Consider the following 17,140-nt stretch of genomic DNA (forward strand, 5'->3'; position numbering starts at 1 on the left):
TTTTCATCCACATCCCATGATGTCTAACCTCCATAATCAAACATATCATACTAAACCAATTTTCAACTTACATACTCATCAATCATTATTCTATCACTACACATCATCAATATCAATCTCATTCATATCTCTAACAATATTCAACAATATTTATCAACATCACCATCATTAGTCATCAAAATTATTCAAAGTCATTAACTTATCATACATCATCAATCAACAAGTTCATCAACCAATTCAATCCAAACTTATCTCATGGATCACTAGCATAAGTGTCCAGAAATATTATATATTACATAGAGGAAACCGAAATCATATCTTGACCGATTTTCATATGCATTAATTCACCAAATTGACCTCAACCAAGCTTTCACAAGTTCTCAAGTCACCAAGTCCACTTCCAAGCAATTTAAGTCACCAACATTCTCCATACAATACCAATTTAAGCTATATGCACATAATTCATAACTAATCAACCTACGGTTCATCAAAATCACAATTTCACAAAGGTTAAGAGTAAACTCACCTTACCCAATATTGATTGAGTCAAAACCCAATAGGAATCAAGTGTTAGAGTGTATCTAAACATCCAAAATCACAAGATTTTACTCAAACCAAAACTCAAAATTCGAATTTAACAAGGGTAGGAAATTGGGCAGAGAATTTTGAGATCTTACCTACATAAGTGGGATAGAACTAACGAGTTCGGCGAGAGTTTCGCGTAGCCTCTGATGGTACATAAATCGGAGTACCGTAGCTCAAGTTATGGTTGAATAATGAAGTTGAAGATGAATAGTAAATTGTGGAACCTACCCCCCTCTCTCTCTCTTTTCAGGTTGCTGGTGGTTGTGTTGTGTTAAATGGCTGAAATGGTCACTTAGTGGACTTATATAGTGTTGGGTTTGGGCTCAATTTGGCCTTAGTTCAACTTGTTAGCATTTTTTGGCCTGTTTGACCCAATTTTGGGTCAAACCCTTAAAATTAGTGTCCAATTTTAAATTCTAAATATTTTTCTAAAGTTTTATGTTTTTATTATTCTCGCACAGTATTAGACAAATTTAAGCCGGTTAATTTACCGGTATGCGTTTTTATGTAATTTTTCGAAGAAAATTACATTTTCCAACTCAGAAAAATCTACTGAGTCCAAATATCATATTCATATTTTCTAATTAATATTTTAAAATTTCAAACCTAATTCGGGCAATTAAATTATTATTATTTAACGTTAATTAATCAGTTAATTAATTTGCAGTTCTTTCACCCCTGTTTTTTTTTTTAAATTAATAGTAGTAAGTTATTAAATATGGTTTAATTTTTTAAAAATTTATTTAATATATTTAGTCTAGTATAAATAAAAGTTCATTCTAACCTAAATATTAATTATTTCTAATATCTTAAAACTAAGTAACAATATTAAAAAAATCTGAAAAGGTATTATTATTAATATTTTTAATTAAATAAAATTTTTCAAATCCCATAAAATGGATTTTTCTTTTTGTGACCATCCTTCTTGATTTATTTGGTATTAATTCTCTCTGTTTCAATTGTTACAATTGAGAGATCTTTTTCATCTATAAATATTGTGAAGAATAACTCAGAAACAAAATGAAAGATGAATTTCTTGCTAATTGTCTTTTAATTATATTAAAAAATTGCTGAAATTTTTTATACAGATTTTATTATCGTTGAATTTTATGATACGAAAAATTGATCACTTCGTTAATAAAAATTAAATACATATTCTTTGTACTTTAAAATATATTCTTTATCGATATATTTTTGTAATGCATCTTACATTATATAATTATTTGTATAATTTTTTAATATTATATATATATATATATATATATATATATATATATATAGGCCCCATGATAATATTTCTAAATCCATACATATCTTGTAAGATGCAACGAGAATCATTAAATTGAAATATACTTCTCAAATTCTTTAAGAACGAGATTCAACTTTATAATATTTTTAAAAAATTTATTCCTTCATGTGATTTCAAATTTTGAAGTAGGTTAGTTAGATAGTTGAGTTCTAAAAATAGGGTTTGAATTTTAAATTCCAAACCAAAAGAATATAGTTACATATTTAATGTATTTTAAAAATTATATAAAAATATAATAAAAATTTAAGTACAATTAACTTCACATAAAATTGATAATTAAAAATTGTTAGATAAAAATTTAGTCAAATCAATTAAATTATTTAACGATTTTCAACTATTAATTCACGTAAATTAATTACATCTGAATTTTCGCTTACACTTATAAATATTAAGATTAAATAGTTATGTGTGCGCCAGAGAGATAAAGTTTGATATGAAAAATTTGATTGTGGGAATTGATAAGATAGCAAGAGTAAAGGGTAGAAAGAGTGGGTCCTACTTTATTTGTAAAGTTGTTCTTCTGTTTTTTGCTCTCTGCACTCGTCTTAACATCAATCTTCAAACAAATGTAAATCGAATTATTTTTAATTTTTCATTCGTTTTATACATGGTGATATAAAATTAAGTAAATCGAATTTATTTATTTTAATTTATTTGAAAAATTTTATCTCTCCTATTAAATCAAATTTAATTTACGTGTATTAGTATAATTTAATTTAATTTGTTAGTTAATTTTTAGTGATGAGAGAGAGAGCAAAAGCAAAAGCGTGAGTGGGAAACACATAGGGAATAAGTTTAGGAAACATAACAAGGATTCTAGGGTTTGGAATCGAGAAGAGTATCGGCAGATGGAGCATGAATCATTCTCCATTTTTGTGAGTAATCTTCCTGAAGACACATCGAAGAGAGAATTATTCCTTTTGTTCAACTGGAAGGGACGCATAAATGATATATATCTATCCCATAGGATCATATACATGTTTGCCTTTATTCGGTACACAACAAAAGGAGGGACGTTGAAAGCTATAGTAGAAATGAATCGATTGCGGTTGAGAGGAAAGGTTGTCTATGTCGGAGAAGCTAAGTACAGAAGAATGTCGGATAAAACGAACATAACCGACCGACATGGTAATGTTGCCACACAAAACCTTAATAATCGGGAACCACGCACGAAAGCAGTGCACCTTGATCCTGTGACATCTGGAAATGAACTAAGAATGAAGGAGGTTAAAAAGGACCTGCACGAAAATGGATTGACGAAGAAGGTAGAAGTAATAGTGGCGTTAGAAAATTTGGAATGGCTGCAGCGAAGTCAGGTAGGAGGCATGACGACGGCTATTAATTTTGCTTCTTTGAAGGAAATGGTTGCGAAAAACATCCCAAACGTTGTACAGGTTCGAAAAATAGGAGCATACAAAACGCTTTTAACATTTGATAGTGTCCCACATGCTGAGAAAACATACACATTTAACATGAATAGTCTCCTACAATTTTTCAACCGTGTATGAAGGTGGGAGGAGTCGGACCGTAGTGAAACTCGTAGAGTGTGGCTGGAATGCTTTGGAGTTCCATTGCACGCATGGTCAGTCAACACGTTCAAAACGATAAGAAGTCAATGGGGGTGAAGTGGTGGGATGTAATAAAGAGACAGAATTGTATAATTCCTTCACTGTAGGACGTGTTCAGATTGATACTTGTGTAATAGATGTGATTCAAGAGTGGATCTATTTCACAATTCCTATAGGAGGCTTTGATGTTCTGGTGAAGGAGGTTGGTCATGCGGCGTGTAATATGCAATGAATGAAGAACAATGGAGATGTCATAAGGGAGACGCAGGGGACGGAAGTTTTGTATGGAGGAAGCCAGGACGAAGAGATGGTGATGATGGTAGCACACGAGGAAGAAGAAGACAAGGGCAAAGTAGTAATTTTAGAATTAATTTTGAATGAATGGATTAATGGCATTAATTATCCCAAGCGCGGAGAAATCATCCTAAATCAATCAGTTACAGGTGAAAATCAAGGATTCCATGATTTGGGGGGAATGTACGTTATTAGCTATTAGGCAAATTCTGAAAAAACTTTGACTTGTGAACTTAATGGGCTGGGTAGGTGGTCCAATAGCAAAAAACAAAAAGGAGTGGCCTATCCAAGCATGGGGCCAGTTGTAACAAGAAGATAGAGGAGGGGAAGCTAGCACCGTTGGGCCCAATGCCATCAGCAACCAATTATGTAGCTATCGGGCCCGTGGTTAAGAAACCGGGTCGGGGGCCCAGCCTCTGCACTAGGTGTAGGTCTGGAAATGTAGAGGGAGAGAGCCAGGCGATAACAACGCGCACTGAGGGAGAAGCCTTCGTCGAGGGCGACAATGACGCGCATGATAAGGATAGCCACAGCGAGGCTCGGACGGTCGGAGACCTCCATTGTCGGCTGTCTCGCGCATGGTGACGGGGTGACTATGGACAACGGTGTAGGAGTGCTGAATGGCGGAGCAGAGATACCCGCGAATAGTGACGCTGATGAGGGTTATGGCGCTGTGAAGCAGCAGCGGGTGGAAGCCAGCGAAAGCAGAGAAGCAGATGGGCTCATTGGGGAGAGAGGCGTGAGTTTGAATGATGGTTACAAGGATCAGTGTGTTGTTCAAGATGATAGGAGGGTGGCTGTCAACCAAGGTCATGATGACAATTTAGAGGATGTTGTTGGCCACGAAGATACTGAAGTTGAAGCAGAAGACAGCAGCAGTCACAGCTCAATATTGAAGGAACAATTATTGGAAAACGGAAGGACCTGGGAGCTGACCAAAGAGTTAGGGGCTATGCTATACAATGAAGAGGATGACATTATGGCGATTCTCCAGGCACAAAATGAAGAAATAGCTCAGAAAAGGAAGGTGGCTAAGCAGAAGGAGAAAATGAGACGGTGCAGACCCAAACAAAAAAAACAGGTGTGTAAAATTTTTTTTTAATGATTATTAGTGCTTGGAATGTTAGGGGGTTACGGGGGGAAGGAAAGTTGATAATGGTAAAGGATCTTAAGAAAAAATATAGCTTAAATATGTTAGGTTTGATTGAGACTAAACGACAGGTTGTGACAAATTTTGATATTACAAGAATTTGTGGAGCAAGAGGGTTCAGGTTGAAAATATGTAGGCTCTGAAGATACGGCTGGTGGACTTTTGCTAATTTAGGATGAATGTGTCTTTCAAATGAATAATTGTTATGAGGTGGAGAGGTGGCTATGTGTTGAAGGAGTAATGTTAAAGAGTGGTTTCAATTGCGCTTTTATGTTGGTCTTTGGCGCACATAATAGAGATGAGAAGACTCATGTTTGGGAGGAGCTGAGTTATATAGCCGGGCTATGTCAGGTTCTTTGTTGTTTTTTGGGAGACTTTAATGAAATAGTACATGTGGAGGAAAGGAAAGATGCAACTAGCTTACCACGGTCTGCGGAAGATTTCAAAGTTTGGATACAAGATATGCACTTAGTGGATCTGTCCCTCACTGATCGTAAGTTTACATGATTTCGAGGACGATCTTGCAGTCGTATAGATAGAGCACTGGTGAATGTGGAGTGGCTAGAAGAGTTTCCAAAGACTCGGCTAAGACGTGGGCCTAGGGGTTTGTCAGATCATTGCCCAATAATAGTGGAGGACAAAAAACTGAGGGGAGGGCCACGGCCGTTCCAGAGCCTTGATTCGTGGTTTGCACATGATGGATTTCTTGGTATGGTTAAGGAGGAGTGGAGAGGGTTGGGGGACATACAGTTCACAGATAAACTGAAGGCGCTGACAATTCCGTTAGAAAGATGGCATAAGGCCAATTGTAGTGAGATCGATAACAAAATTACAAGGTTTGAGGAAGAAATCAAGAAGATTGACGATCTGGTGAGCAATGGAGTGTATGATGAAACGATGGAGGCTAGAAAGAAGGCGTTGGTCACTTGTTGTGAGAGATGGTATGTAAGGAAGGAAGTACATTGGAAATAGATGTCTCGGACTCGACATGCGAAGGAGATGGACAAGAATATAAGGTACTTTCACAATATAGCTTCAGCAAGAAGGCAGAATAATATGATTGATGTATTGGTAATAAACGGTAGACAGGTCAGGAATCAAGCACGAACCAATATAGCTATCAAAGACTTCTACAAGGATTTATATCATCAAGAAGCTTCTCTTATGATGGGATTCAGACATGGTTTGGTTGGCAAGATAGATGAGGAATATGCCATGAATTTAGAAGAGATGTCGTCGGCAGCCGAGATCAGAGAGGCTGTGTGGGACTGCGAGTCATCTAAAGTGTCAGGTTGTGATAGGTACAACATGAATTTCATTAACAGGTGTTGGGGTGAGATTGGGTCTGAGTTCACGACAGCAGTGATGGAATTCTTTCAGACATGCAGATTACCGGCAGATACCAACATCACTTGGGTGGCGCTAGCACCCAAGTTTGTTGGTGCGAAGGAGATCAAAGATCTAAGACCTATTAGTATGGTGGGGTGCGTTTACAAGGTTATCTCGAAGGTGCTAGTTCAGAGGATGAGAGCAGTGATGCCGGGGTTAGTAAGAGAGACTCAGAGCGCATTTGTCAAGGGAAGGAAAATACATGATGGGGCACTTATTGCGTGTGAAACAGTAAACTGGCTTAAACTGAGGAAAAAAGAGGCAGCAATAATAAAATTAGATTTTCAGAAAGCATATGATAAAGTCAAATGGAGTTTTGTGGACACTGTATTACAAAAGATGGGGTTTGGGCATAGATGAAGAGCGTGGGTTTTGGAGTGTGTGACAACTGCATCAATGTCGATTCTGGTAAATGGCTCACCATCTAAGCCATTCAAAATGGAAAGGGGTTTGAGACAATGCGACCCACTTTCTCCCTTCTTATTTGTCCTGGTTGTTGATGTGCTACATCGAATGATTGGAGAGGCAATCAGGAATGGACGTATATCACCGTTGTTGGTTGGGAGAGATAGTATAGAATTATCCCATCTGCAGTTTGCTGATGATACCATTCTTTTTTGCCCACCTGTAGAGGAGACTATTAAGAATTACAAGTGTCTTTTGCGATGTTTTGAGTTGATGTTAGGCCTCAGGATTAATTTTGACAAGTCCAGTTTGATTCCAATTAATTGTGATGAGCAGTGGGTCCAGCGTATGTGCAACTTACTGGGTTGTAAAGGGGACACCCTTCCGGTTAAATACCTTGGAATCTCTCTAGGAGAAAATCCGAGGTTAGTGAAGACCTGGAAGCCTATAATAGACAAAGTGGAGGAAAAACTCAATCTGTGGAAAGCTAAGGTACTAACCAAAGCTGGGAAGGTGGTGCTCATTAAATCAGTCTTAAATAGTTTGCCAGTATATTATTTGAGCTTGTTCAAGATGCCGAAGGCTGTTGTTGAGAAAATGATCTCATTGCAAAAGAGATTCTTGTGGAGTAAAAAGGATGGTAGAAATGGTATAGCATTAGTAAAATGGAAAGTGGTGCAGGCTCCTAAGAAATTAGGAGGGTTAGGAATTGGAGATGCTATGATCCGTAACACAGCATTATTATTTAAGTGGTGGTGGCGATTTGCGAAGGAAGAATGCCATTTGTGGAAGAAGGTTGTATGCTCGTGTAATAGTCTGAACCCCAATGAGCTCCTATCAACTCAAGTGCTACCTACCAGAGGAGGCCCATGGAAGAATATTTGTCAGCTACAAATCACGAATCAACGTATAAGGGATAATATGGTTACAGGGTTGTCTATGGAGATTAGTGATGGGCGACAGACACGGTTTTGGGAGGATGTATGGTTACTGTGTGGATCTCTGAAGGATTAGTTCTCGATGCTTTTCTCTGTTTCAAACCAATGTGGATCTGTTATTGGGGATTGCGGGTTTTGGGATGGGTTAGAGTGGATTTGGAACTTCCAATGGAGGCGAGAGCTTTTCCAATGGGAGTTGGAACTCCTGGGTCGATTACATGAGACGCTGAGACCTATGAAATTAGTACATAACCGAGAGGATCGAGTGGTATGGAAATATGATAGGCAAGGTGCCTTTTCAACTACTCTTTTGTGCAGGTGTTACACGAAGAAATGATGCCAGAGGAGGTGACCAGTTACAGCTTCACGAAGACCATTTGAAAAGGTTTGGTTCCACAAAGAGTTGAGCTATTTGTTTGGTTTGTTGTGATCAGCAGGGTGAATACAAAGGATAGGCTAAGCCGGTTTGAGATTATCAGTCAGGAAGATATTTTCTGTGTTTTCTGTAATAATGAGTTGGAATCTGTGCATCACTTGTTTCTAGGTTGTGCTTTTACTTGGCAGGTGTGGAGTGCTTGGATAGTAGGGTGTCGCCGTCAATGGTCTTATCCGGGGTCGATAAAAGAGCATTTTTTAAGTTGGACAGAGGAACCGAGAAGTCCAGAGGATCAAAAGCAGCGGTTAAGGTGCTTTTGTGCCATCGTTTGGAACATTTGGTTGGAAAGGAACATGAGGATCTTCCAGAATAAAAGCAAAGGTGTTGATGAGATCATCAGTATGACCGTGACTAGCGTTAACGAGTGGACAGGTGTTGATCTCTTTCGTTGTTGATGGCAATGCCAAAGATGATATGGGGGCTTTTTGTTGCTTGTTGTGTTTATTTATTTTTAAGCAGAATTGTGGTATTTATCTAGCTTTGTATGCTCCACTCTATTGTGTTGAGCTTTTACTTTAAAAAAAAAAACCTAAATTCAATTTATATAAAATTATTTTAGACAGACATATAATCGATTTAAATTTAAAACATTTGTATAATTTTGATCTTCAATCAATTTATTCAACTGAATTATCCTGTTATTCATATAACTACCATATTGCTTAGGTCTAATTGAAGTTTGAAGTGACCAAATTGAATGGAAGAGACAGAACCTTATTACATGGACAATTAAGGATTTAAGGAAAAGAAAAATCATAAACCAATCTTGTATGTTCCTCTAATCTGTCCTTTCAATGGGGGTATAGAAAATGTCAGTTTTTCATCCTTTTTTATTTACCATCTTTGAATGCAATTTTATACCAAAATAAATTTTTGTGTATTTTGTCATTGAACATATTGATACCAAACGACTGAAAAATAGAAAAAGATACCAAACGCTCCTTAAAAAAGACCATCACAAAAAGCATATATTATATATAAAACTTCATATCTATATATGTAAATGGAAAACTTATATTCCTAACTAAAGAATCAAGTGATAATATTCTTCGTTGAAAAAGTATGGAAACTAATATAATTGGTGTACAATATATACAATAAAAATATTTTTATAATTAAAATTAATTAATAATTAAATTAATTAATTATTATTTATTTTTAATTTTAAATTTAACCTAAATAAGAATTTCATTCTGTGAACAATGCAAATTTAAAAAGCTGCCAATTCTTTTTTCCATTTGCACGGATTTGTTTCTCGGACATTCTCATCTTTTCTCAACGGTGTTGTTCCGCAACCCGCAACAGCCGCCATTGCGCATAGTCTCGAGAGACGCCGTCGTGCGCACCGCGAAGAACCAAAAAAGTAATCATCCATGTTGAATCATTATTGTACTAACTAAGCCAAAATTTTGACAATATTTTAAATGCTGAAATAAAAAAACCAAGTAAACCAGCAATAGCAACAATATGTTCAATAGAGTCTAATTTTTTACAATCCAACTTTGATGTACAGAAACAGAACAATCAAGTAACGCATCAAAATTTATTGAATAAACATCTAGCTATCAACTAAATCTGTAGTCACCACCTAACCTGGAGCCGAGCGAAGTAGTTGGCGACGCAGCGATTGGATGTTCAGCAGTGACGATGCGAAGCAATTACTGTCAGCGAGGGAAGACCTGCGCGAAGAAAATTGAGCGATGCAGTTCTGATCGGCACTGATACAGGTTTTAGGTCACGCGGCGGCACAACGGTGGAATGTTCAACGATGACTGTGAAAGGTTTTGAGGTAGGATTACTGTTGGTTCAAAAAGAGAAAATAAAAAAAATTTGAATTAGAGATTATGTGGTGGTGGTTATTACAAAAATGAATAAACACTTTTAAAATTATGATAAATATAAATAATTTTTATTTTTAACTCATATTGGGCCAAATAAATAATTCATTATACAGATATTTCATTCCGTTCTAGTGGAGTTAATTGTCATTTATTAGGCACAATGAGAATTGAGTGTAGTGTAGAAGAAATTAATCCCCATACGGTACGAACCTCATTTAGTTAGAAGATATGTTTGTATTCAATGCTTAATTGTATTTCTCAAATAGAATTGTCTTCTTAAGTTCTTATCGTAATATATATAAATTCAATATATGCTATAAAAATTAAAAATAATGCTAGAAAACTAATTTTTAGTTAAGATTAGTTAATTTTTAAAAATTATTTTATTTATTTTAAATTTTTAGATTTTAAATCATAAATCCTTAACCAGTTAATCCTACACCATAAATTATAAATTTTAAGTTAATTAATGTTGATTAACTAAAAATTAGATTTTTATATTTTTTAAAAATTAAATATAATAACAACCACTCAATTTTTATTAATGCTTTGGAAAACACTTGAATATGCTGATGATTATACAAATACAAAGACTACCTAGAGTATACCAAACCATGAAATTTAGTCACAAGGAATGGTTATATGTAAACAAGTTTTATAGTCAGTTTTCTACCCACTAAAAGATAAATTCCGACGAAACAAAAATGGAGAGTACGAAACCAGAACCATATATGAAAAGGGTAACATTGAAATTGAATAGGTCCAAAGTAAAATCCAGTGGCGGTGGTGATGCTTCTGAAAGCATCCTCGTTTATATCCAACTTAGAAGCACATGCCTCACAGGAATTGTTCGTTCTTGGATCATCACAAACACCAGAGTCACTCCAACACACCCAGGTGGCTACAACTTAGACAGATGCCTTAACTATGTTCATCATCATTAGTAGTGGTCTGTGGGTCCCACCACACAAGTTTATTACCAAAATTTTGTTCTAGTATGTGTTTTGGACCAAGACAATGTTTGGTTTTGCTTTACCCTCTTTCACACACTATCACAAAAACGAAAAAAAAAAAAAGAAGAAAACACATGCATAATTGCATAAATACATATACACGTATGTATAAAAGGCCTTAACACAAACCACAGACCTATCCCAAAAGAATCTTTTCCAAAATGCCCTTTATGCCAAACTCCAAAAGGCGTTTACTTATGCACCACTTTTTTTTCTTCTCTCTTTCTTTTCTTCTACAATAATGGTACACACACATCATATATATGACCCCTAGATTCTTTTCTTTTTGAACTCTTAACTTGAGAAAAGAGTCATATATTTATATAATAATATTGCATATTATTAAGTAAAGACGAAGAAGAGTTTTGAGGAGGAAAAAGAATTGAAGAAACAAATTAATGTGTTACCCGGGAGATCCTTATGTTAGCCAAGAAGGGCTTGATGTGGTGCATAGAAGATGGGTTGTTTTCCAGCTGGAAACCGCCGCAAGGCATGCACAAAGGGCAATGATGACGACTACACAGGCTCGTGGCGGCGACAGCTCCGGAGAGAATGGTCTTATGAAGCGATGCGTGTGCTCGCCGTCGCAGCATCCGGGGTCATTCCGGTGCAGGCAGCATCATGCAGAGTATGTGTGGCGTGGCAGAACAAATTAAGTGATGGTTGAACATTGATCTATAAGATGTATTTAATTCCAGTTAGTACATACATGAATGTTATAATATATCTATAATAGGCATGCTTATAAAATGTTATATATTTCCCCTTCTTTTCAGGATTGTGTGTGATATAATTCGATCACAAAGTTTGTTACGATACTAGTGTTTTCTCTTTTTATTGGAAGAGATGATACTAGTTTATGCAACTAGTTCATGAAAGTTATGGAGGCTTTTTTTGTGTTTGGGGGGGGGGGGGGGGGGGGTCATTGATGGAGGCTTTCTTTTTTTTTTTTTTGGACTTGATGGACGCTTTCTTTAAGTTCTTTATATATACTGTTGTGCTAAAATGGAGACGATTATTGTGAATTTTTTGTTATTTAGGTTTATGAGTGCAGAAAAACCATTCAATCGCAGCATTTATTATTAAAATGCCATAACTTTCAACTAATTTTTGTAAAGGTCGGTTGGAGTTAACTTCACTCCTAGTTAGTTTCCTAACAAAAACCGTGTCTGTATTTGTTTTGTGGCAGTGTGTCACATAGGAAGTCACTTGTTCTAAACTAACTATTGTGTTTAACCTAGAAGGCATTTATGTCCGGATGACATGTCAAAAAGTTAAAAAAAAAAGAATATGATGTCGCTTTATAAAACCTAATCTATCTAGTTATCATTTTTTTTTTCTTTCTTTTTCGTTATATAATTTTCTTTTGATTAGTTGTAGTTGCTCTCCTCTGAAAAATAGGTTCTTATTAATGTTTCTGTTGTTTTAATGGGAAATCCTACTTTACCTAGTGCTATAGCCGTTAGTGGCTCTTTTTCTTTTTGTAATTTATTTCATCTATAATTGAAATTATCTTTGTTAAGCAAAAAAAAAATTACAGTATATTCTTTGATTCAATTGTTAAGTATTTCTAAAATTTTTTAAGTACAGATATAATTGGATAACAGTAGTTTACACAAACAATAAACAACGATTGGACTGTCTTTATATATGATGACTAAAGCAAGACGTTAACAACAAAGATGGTTAAGGAGAACAGTTTAAAGTATGTAATGCCTGTTGCTGGAAAATAAATCAGCAGTTAAATCACTTTATAATATGCCCATCTCTTAAAAAATTCCTTAACCATGACTAGGTGTTGGGTGCAATAAGCAGTGTCTCTTAAATAACTCAATCTACTGATATCAAATATAATGGTTTTGCCTATGAGAACAGATAATAACACTGTTGGAATAGATCATGAAAGATTTTTGTAAGTATAATAGTTGCCATAAGAAATATATCAAAAGAACCTAATCTTTAAATTATAAGTTTATAACATAAATCTGCACTTAAAGTAATAAGTTTATTTTCCCATTAATTAAATGGCATGTTTTCCACCACCTAGAAATCACACCTTTTGTTCTTTTTGCCAGTGCTCATAACCCATTAATGAACACAGAATATTTGTTAAAGTAGACAGCAACCAGAAATTGGATTCTAGATAGCAACTTATCAACCACACATGAAGAAGATATACCACCATCGAATTGAAAGTGAAGTGCACAATTCAATTTGCTTGTAATGTGCTATAACCTCTGACATTTCAAAGCTCCGAACATTCTACATGTCACTACAATGACCTTCCTTTGATTTTGGGGCTAGAATCATCTCCCATGTTAGTTTTAAACTATATTATGTTAGGAAAAAGATAAACACAAATGCCTAAATTGGACCCTACAAATTCGAAGAGGACTATACGCATTCATAATACATGTATGATGTGTCTATCTCTCTCTCTTAACATTAACTTGGGCAGTTGGGCTTGCTCAAGATCAATCAAAGGATCTGAATCCTTGACTTTGATATGTCCACATTTTATTAAAATAATAGATAGAACAAAATGGAAGATCAATATATGTGTCCAGTAGAACCCTTTTTTTCCTTCAGGGGGTTGCGTCACATGTTTATCTTTGTATTCTCACTAATCACTATGGTAGTTAATAGTACCCGCAAAAGCCAGGAGGTTCGATTTCTTTTAATCTATTTCTCTTTTACTAGAGATTCTAAGTTAACTAAACCAAGCATGATATCAATTGATTTAGTTTCATGATTGCTGAAAACACATTCTTTCGTAGTTTTATCAGGAAAACCAATTAATTTATTTCTCAATCACTGGACTAACAAAGCTCCTATCTCATCTACCTCATACGTACATAACAAAGTAATTTTTGGTCAATCAGAATTTACAAGGGTGTGTGTCATGTGTCAATCATATTCAAAATTATACATCCTGGTAAAATTAATGCAAGGAACAGAACACACCACCGTGATATGAACAGAGCATGCTAAAGATTGCTACGGAGTCATGCATCTTCAGCTCCAACATTTGTGCTTTGATCCAGCTTATCACCCAGTGACTGAAGCAAATGAACAATAGATTAGCAAAGTTTTTCTGTATGAAACTGATGAATGCATTGAATAAATTATCTACTTAGCCACATGGTTTTGCATTGCCAAAACTAAAATGCAGGCCAAGCAAGAATTGTATAAGCCAAGGACAACACAACGTTTGTGGTAGATATAATAACGATTGCAACGTTTGTGATGCTTACTAAAAAGCATATACAACTCGGTTTTTATTTGCAATGTTAAGAAGGTATTTACAAAAGCTAAAATGAGCGGTTACGTTATGTATGCTTCTAGAACTAGTATTGAATGTATTTGAGAAGCACTCTGGATTTTATGAAACAAAGACAACTATAAAATCCAGGAAGCTTCCACCTAACAAAAAATGGCTTAAACTTGAAACTGGATAACCAAAATGAATACCAAGTACAATCAAACGATCACAAAGCACGGAATTCTTCCAAGTCAGGATAATTATGCAGACTTAAAAGAGAGACCCCAAATAAAGGTGTTTGGAAAAGGAAAGGAGGGAATCTAATACGTAGAATACGCAGCTAGGAAAAAACTTTAATCAGCAATCAGTAATTAATAACACAAGACAAACCAAATGCTGCCAAAAAAATGGGGGAATTATTGACATTAGTAGCATTTTTGGAAAAACAAAACATGCTATCCAAGCATAAATAAGAAGTATCCAGCAGTTCTATCTGGGTTTTTCAAACCAGCTAACGAACTAATCCCCTGGCCGGCTGGCCCCTTGACCCAGCCTGGAAAAGCGAAGAATAGCAAAGATAGCCACAACTCTCCCCACGGCTTGAACCCGGGTCCTCTCACTTGAAGACCTTAGTTCACCTCCCCTTAACCATCCGGCAAAGGCTCATTAGCAATCCCACCAATTATTGAAAGGAAAAAAGCCATGAAATGAATCATTTATCATTCATTGGCCACAAACATAGAGATAAACGACCAATCTATCATTCTTACAGAAGAAACAAAATTTCAGATTCTAACCTCAGGATAGCAGTCTTGACGAGCAACTGTCTGGTTTTTCACATTCACATACACTTCACATGACACAGTTGCCTGGATTCAGCATGGAAAAAAAATCACAAAATAAGTTCCACTCAGGAAACATGAGAATTGGGGGAAAATATTCAGCAATTTGAACTTGCAAACCCTATTTTAGTCCCAAAATTATAGGCATCATTAATGGTGTGACCTATTTCATGTCCCCAAATATATCATTCCATACTCCAAGATCAAATGAGTCTCTTAATAGTAACATCAGTAGCAAATTTCATAGACGGACCATTAAAACAATTTTCAGAAGCCAGCATAATAAGATGTAGCTGAAAACTTCAATTGAGAAGTGAATCAGCACCTACCTTCAACGGAACATCGAAGAAGAACAACCCTAGCTTCCCTTCCACGCGCGTTTGTGTATCGAAGGGGATAACACCCTTAGCAAGATCCTCAAGCAAGTAGAAAGCGTCGTAGATCACCTCGAACCCATCAATGACCAGCGTGGCGTCCACGTAGGACGAGGCGCGCGCCTTGATCTTGCCTCCGGCGGCTTCCACCACCCCGAGCTGGCGGCCGCGGTACCCAATGGAAACAAAGACGCGGTCATAAGTTACAGAGAAGAAGTCCTTGTTACGAACCTTAACGGTGACGGAGAAGGACACGTCGAGAACCGGTATCGGGTCAGCTCGGATGCCGATCCGGTTGAGGCGGATCCGAGCGAGGCGGATGTCCGGGTCGGAGGGGTAGATGAAGAAGACGGCGACAGCGAGAATGATGAAGAGGAAGAATAAGGCGGAGTAGCAGAGGCAGCGGCGGCGGCGGCGGGAGGTGGTGTCGGGGTGGTAGCGGGGGAGAAGAACGACGACGTTTTGAGGTGGGGAATAAGAAGGGTAAGAATGGTAATTGTAAGGGATGGGATTAGGGTTTGAGGGAAGGGGAGAGTAAGGGACGAAATCGTCCTTCCCGTTCCCGGTGGTCATTCTGAATGATAATGGTACCTTTCACTGTGTCGTCTAGTCTCCTTCCGTATCGCACAAACACGTAATAAATCATCATCATAATTATAATTCTAACTAATACATCTATCAATACGTCTATTTTATTTTTGTTTTCTCCGACTAATTGGACTTTTTACATGTCAACTTTTTATAACTTATTTCTTAAATATTACCATTTTAGTAAGAAAAAATTGTTTTTGTATAAAGTTTAATAACTTTTAATTATTAACTTTATATAAAATTAAGTCACCAAAAAAGTTTTATTTAAAATTAACTATACGTAAATTTTTATTTTATATGTACATCTTTGAATAGTATTTTTTGAGTCAACACGTAAAAAAAAAAAGACCTAAATGTCAAAATAATGGTATAGGGTAATAATATGCCTAATATCAGGGTGGTATAATTTTAATGAGTTCCAAAAATAATGACACGTTGATAAAGAAAAAGAAAACCAACAAATCTGTTGAAAATTTTAATTAATTTTAAGAAATAAAATTCCTGTTCATACCCTGACCCAATAATAAAGGTTTAGGATCAAGCAAAAGACCTAATCCAAAAGGTTGGGCCTCACCAGTACTAATCTTCATCCTATGAAGTCGATACTCACCACGACCTGTTCTAAAAAAGTTGGGCACGAGATTAGCTGGCGGATAAACACTCATTCAAATGTGAATGAGTAACTGCCCCTAGAATCTCTCTAACCACTTCTATGAGCCATATCTTAACCTTCCTAAGATAATGGGACGGTTAACACCCTAAAAATATGGCACTACTCCAACGGTGGTTATTGGTTCACCACTATAAATACACTGACACCCCTCAGGTATCTCTAAGTCCAATACTCTCTAGACCTGCTCACACTCTTGCTAACTTAGGCATCAGAGTGTCTTTGCAGGTACCACCCCCATCTTCTCGCACAAACAAGTCGGACGAAGCCTCCCGAGTTGCAGATCCATTCGGAATCCTCCTCCTTCACACATTTGGGCCAACCAACTCCATCCAGCCCATCAATCTCCGGTTACCCACCGTAACATTGCCGCCGTTGCTGGGGACCCGAGAGATCAACCACTGATGGCGGACAGATCCCACGAAGAAGGTCATGTGGAGACAGATTCTGAGCAAGAGAATCTGGACACAGGC

General features: G+C 36.4%; 1 protein-coding gene across 1 annotated transcript; it reads right to left on the reverse strand.

Annotated features, from left to right (window-relative positions):
* Window positions 1-12,602: 12,602 nt before the first annotated feature.
* Window positions 12,603-16,041, reverse strand: LOC130951766 (uncharacterized). The gene is made up of 3 exons (XM_057880490.1): window positions 15,362-16,041; window positions 14,988-15,059; window positions 12,603-13,987 (listed from the first exon to the last, which is right to left on the reverse strand). Exons 1-3 carry the CDS (start codon window positions 15,977-15,979, stop codon window positions 13,934-13,936), a joined length of 744 nt encoding a protein of 247 aa, XP_057736473.1. The 5' UTR covers window positions 15,980-16,041; the 3' UTR covers window positions 12,603-13,933.
* Window positions 16,042-17,140: the final 1,099 nt, after the last annotated feature.

This window comes from Arachis stenosperma, chromosome 9 (genome assembly GCF_014773155.1).
Source record: "Arachis stenosperma cultivar V10309 chromosome 9, arast.V10309.gnm1.PFL2, whole genome shotgun sequence".
NCBI classification, from domain to species: domain Eukaryota; kingdom Viridiplantae; phylum Streptophyta; class Magnoliopsida; order Fabales; family Fabaceae; genus Arachis; species Arachis stenosperma.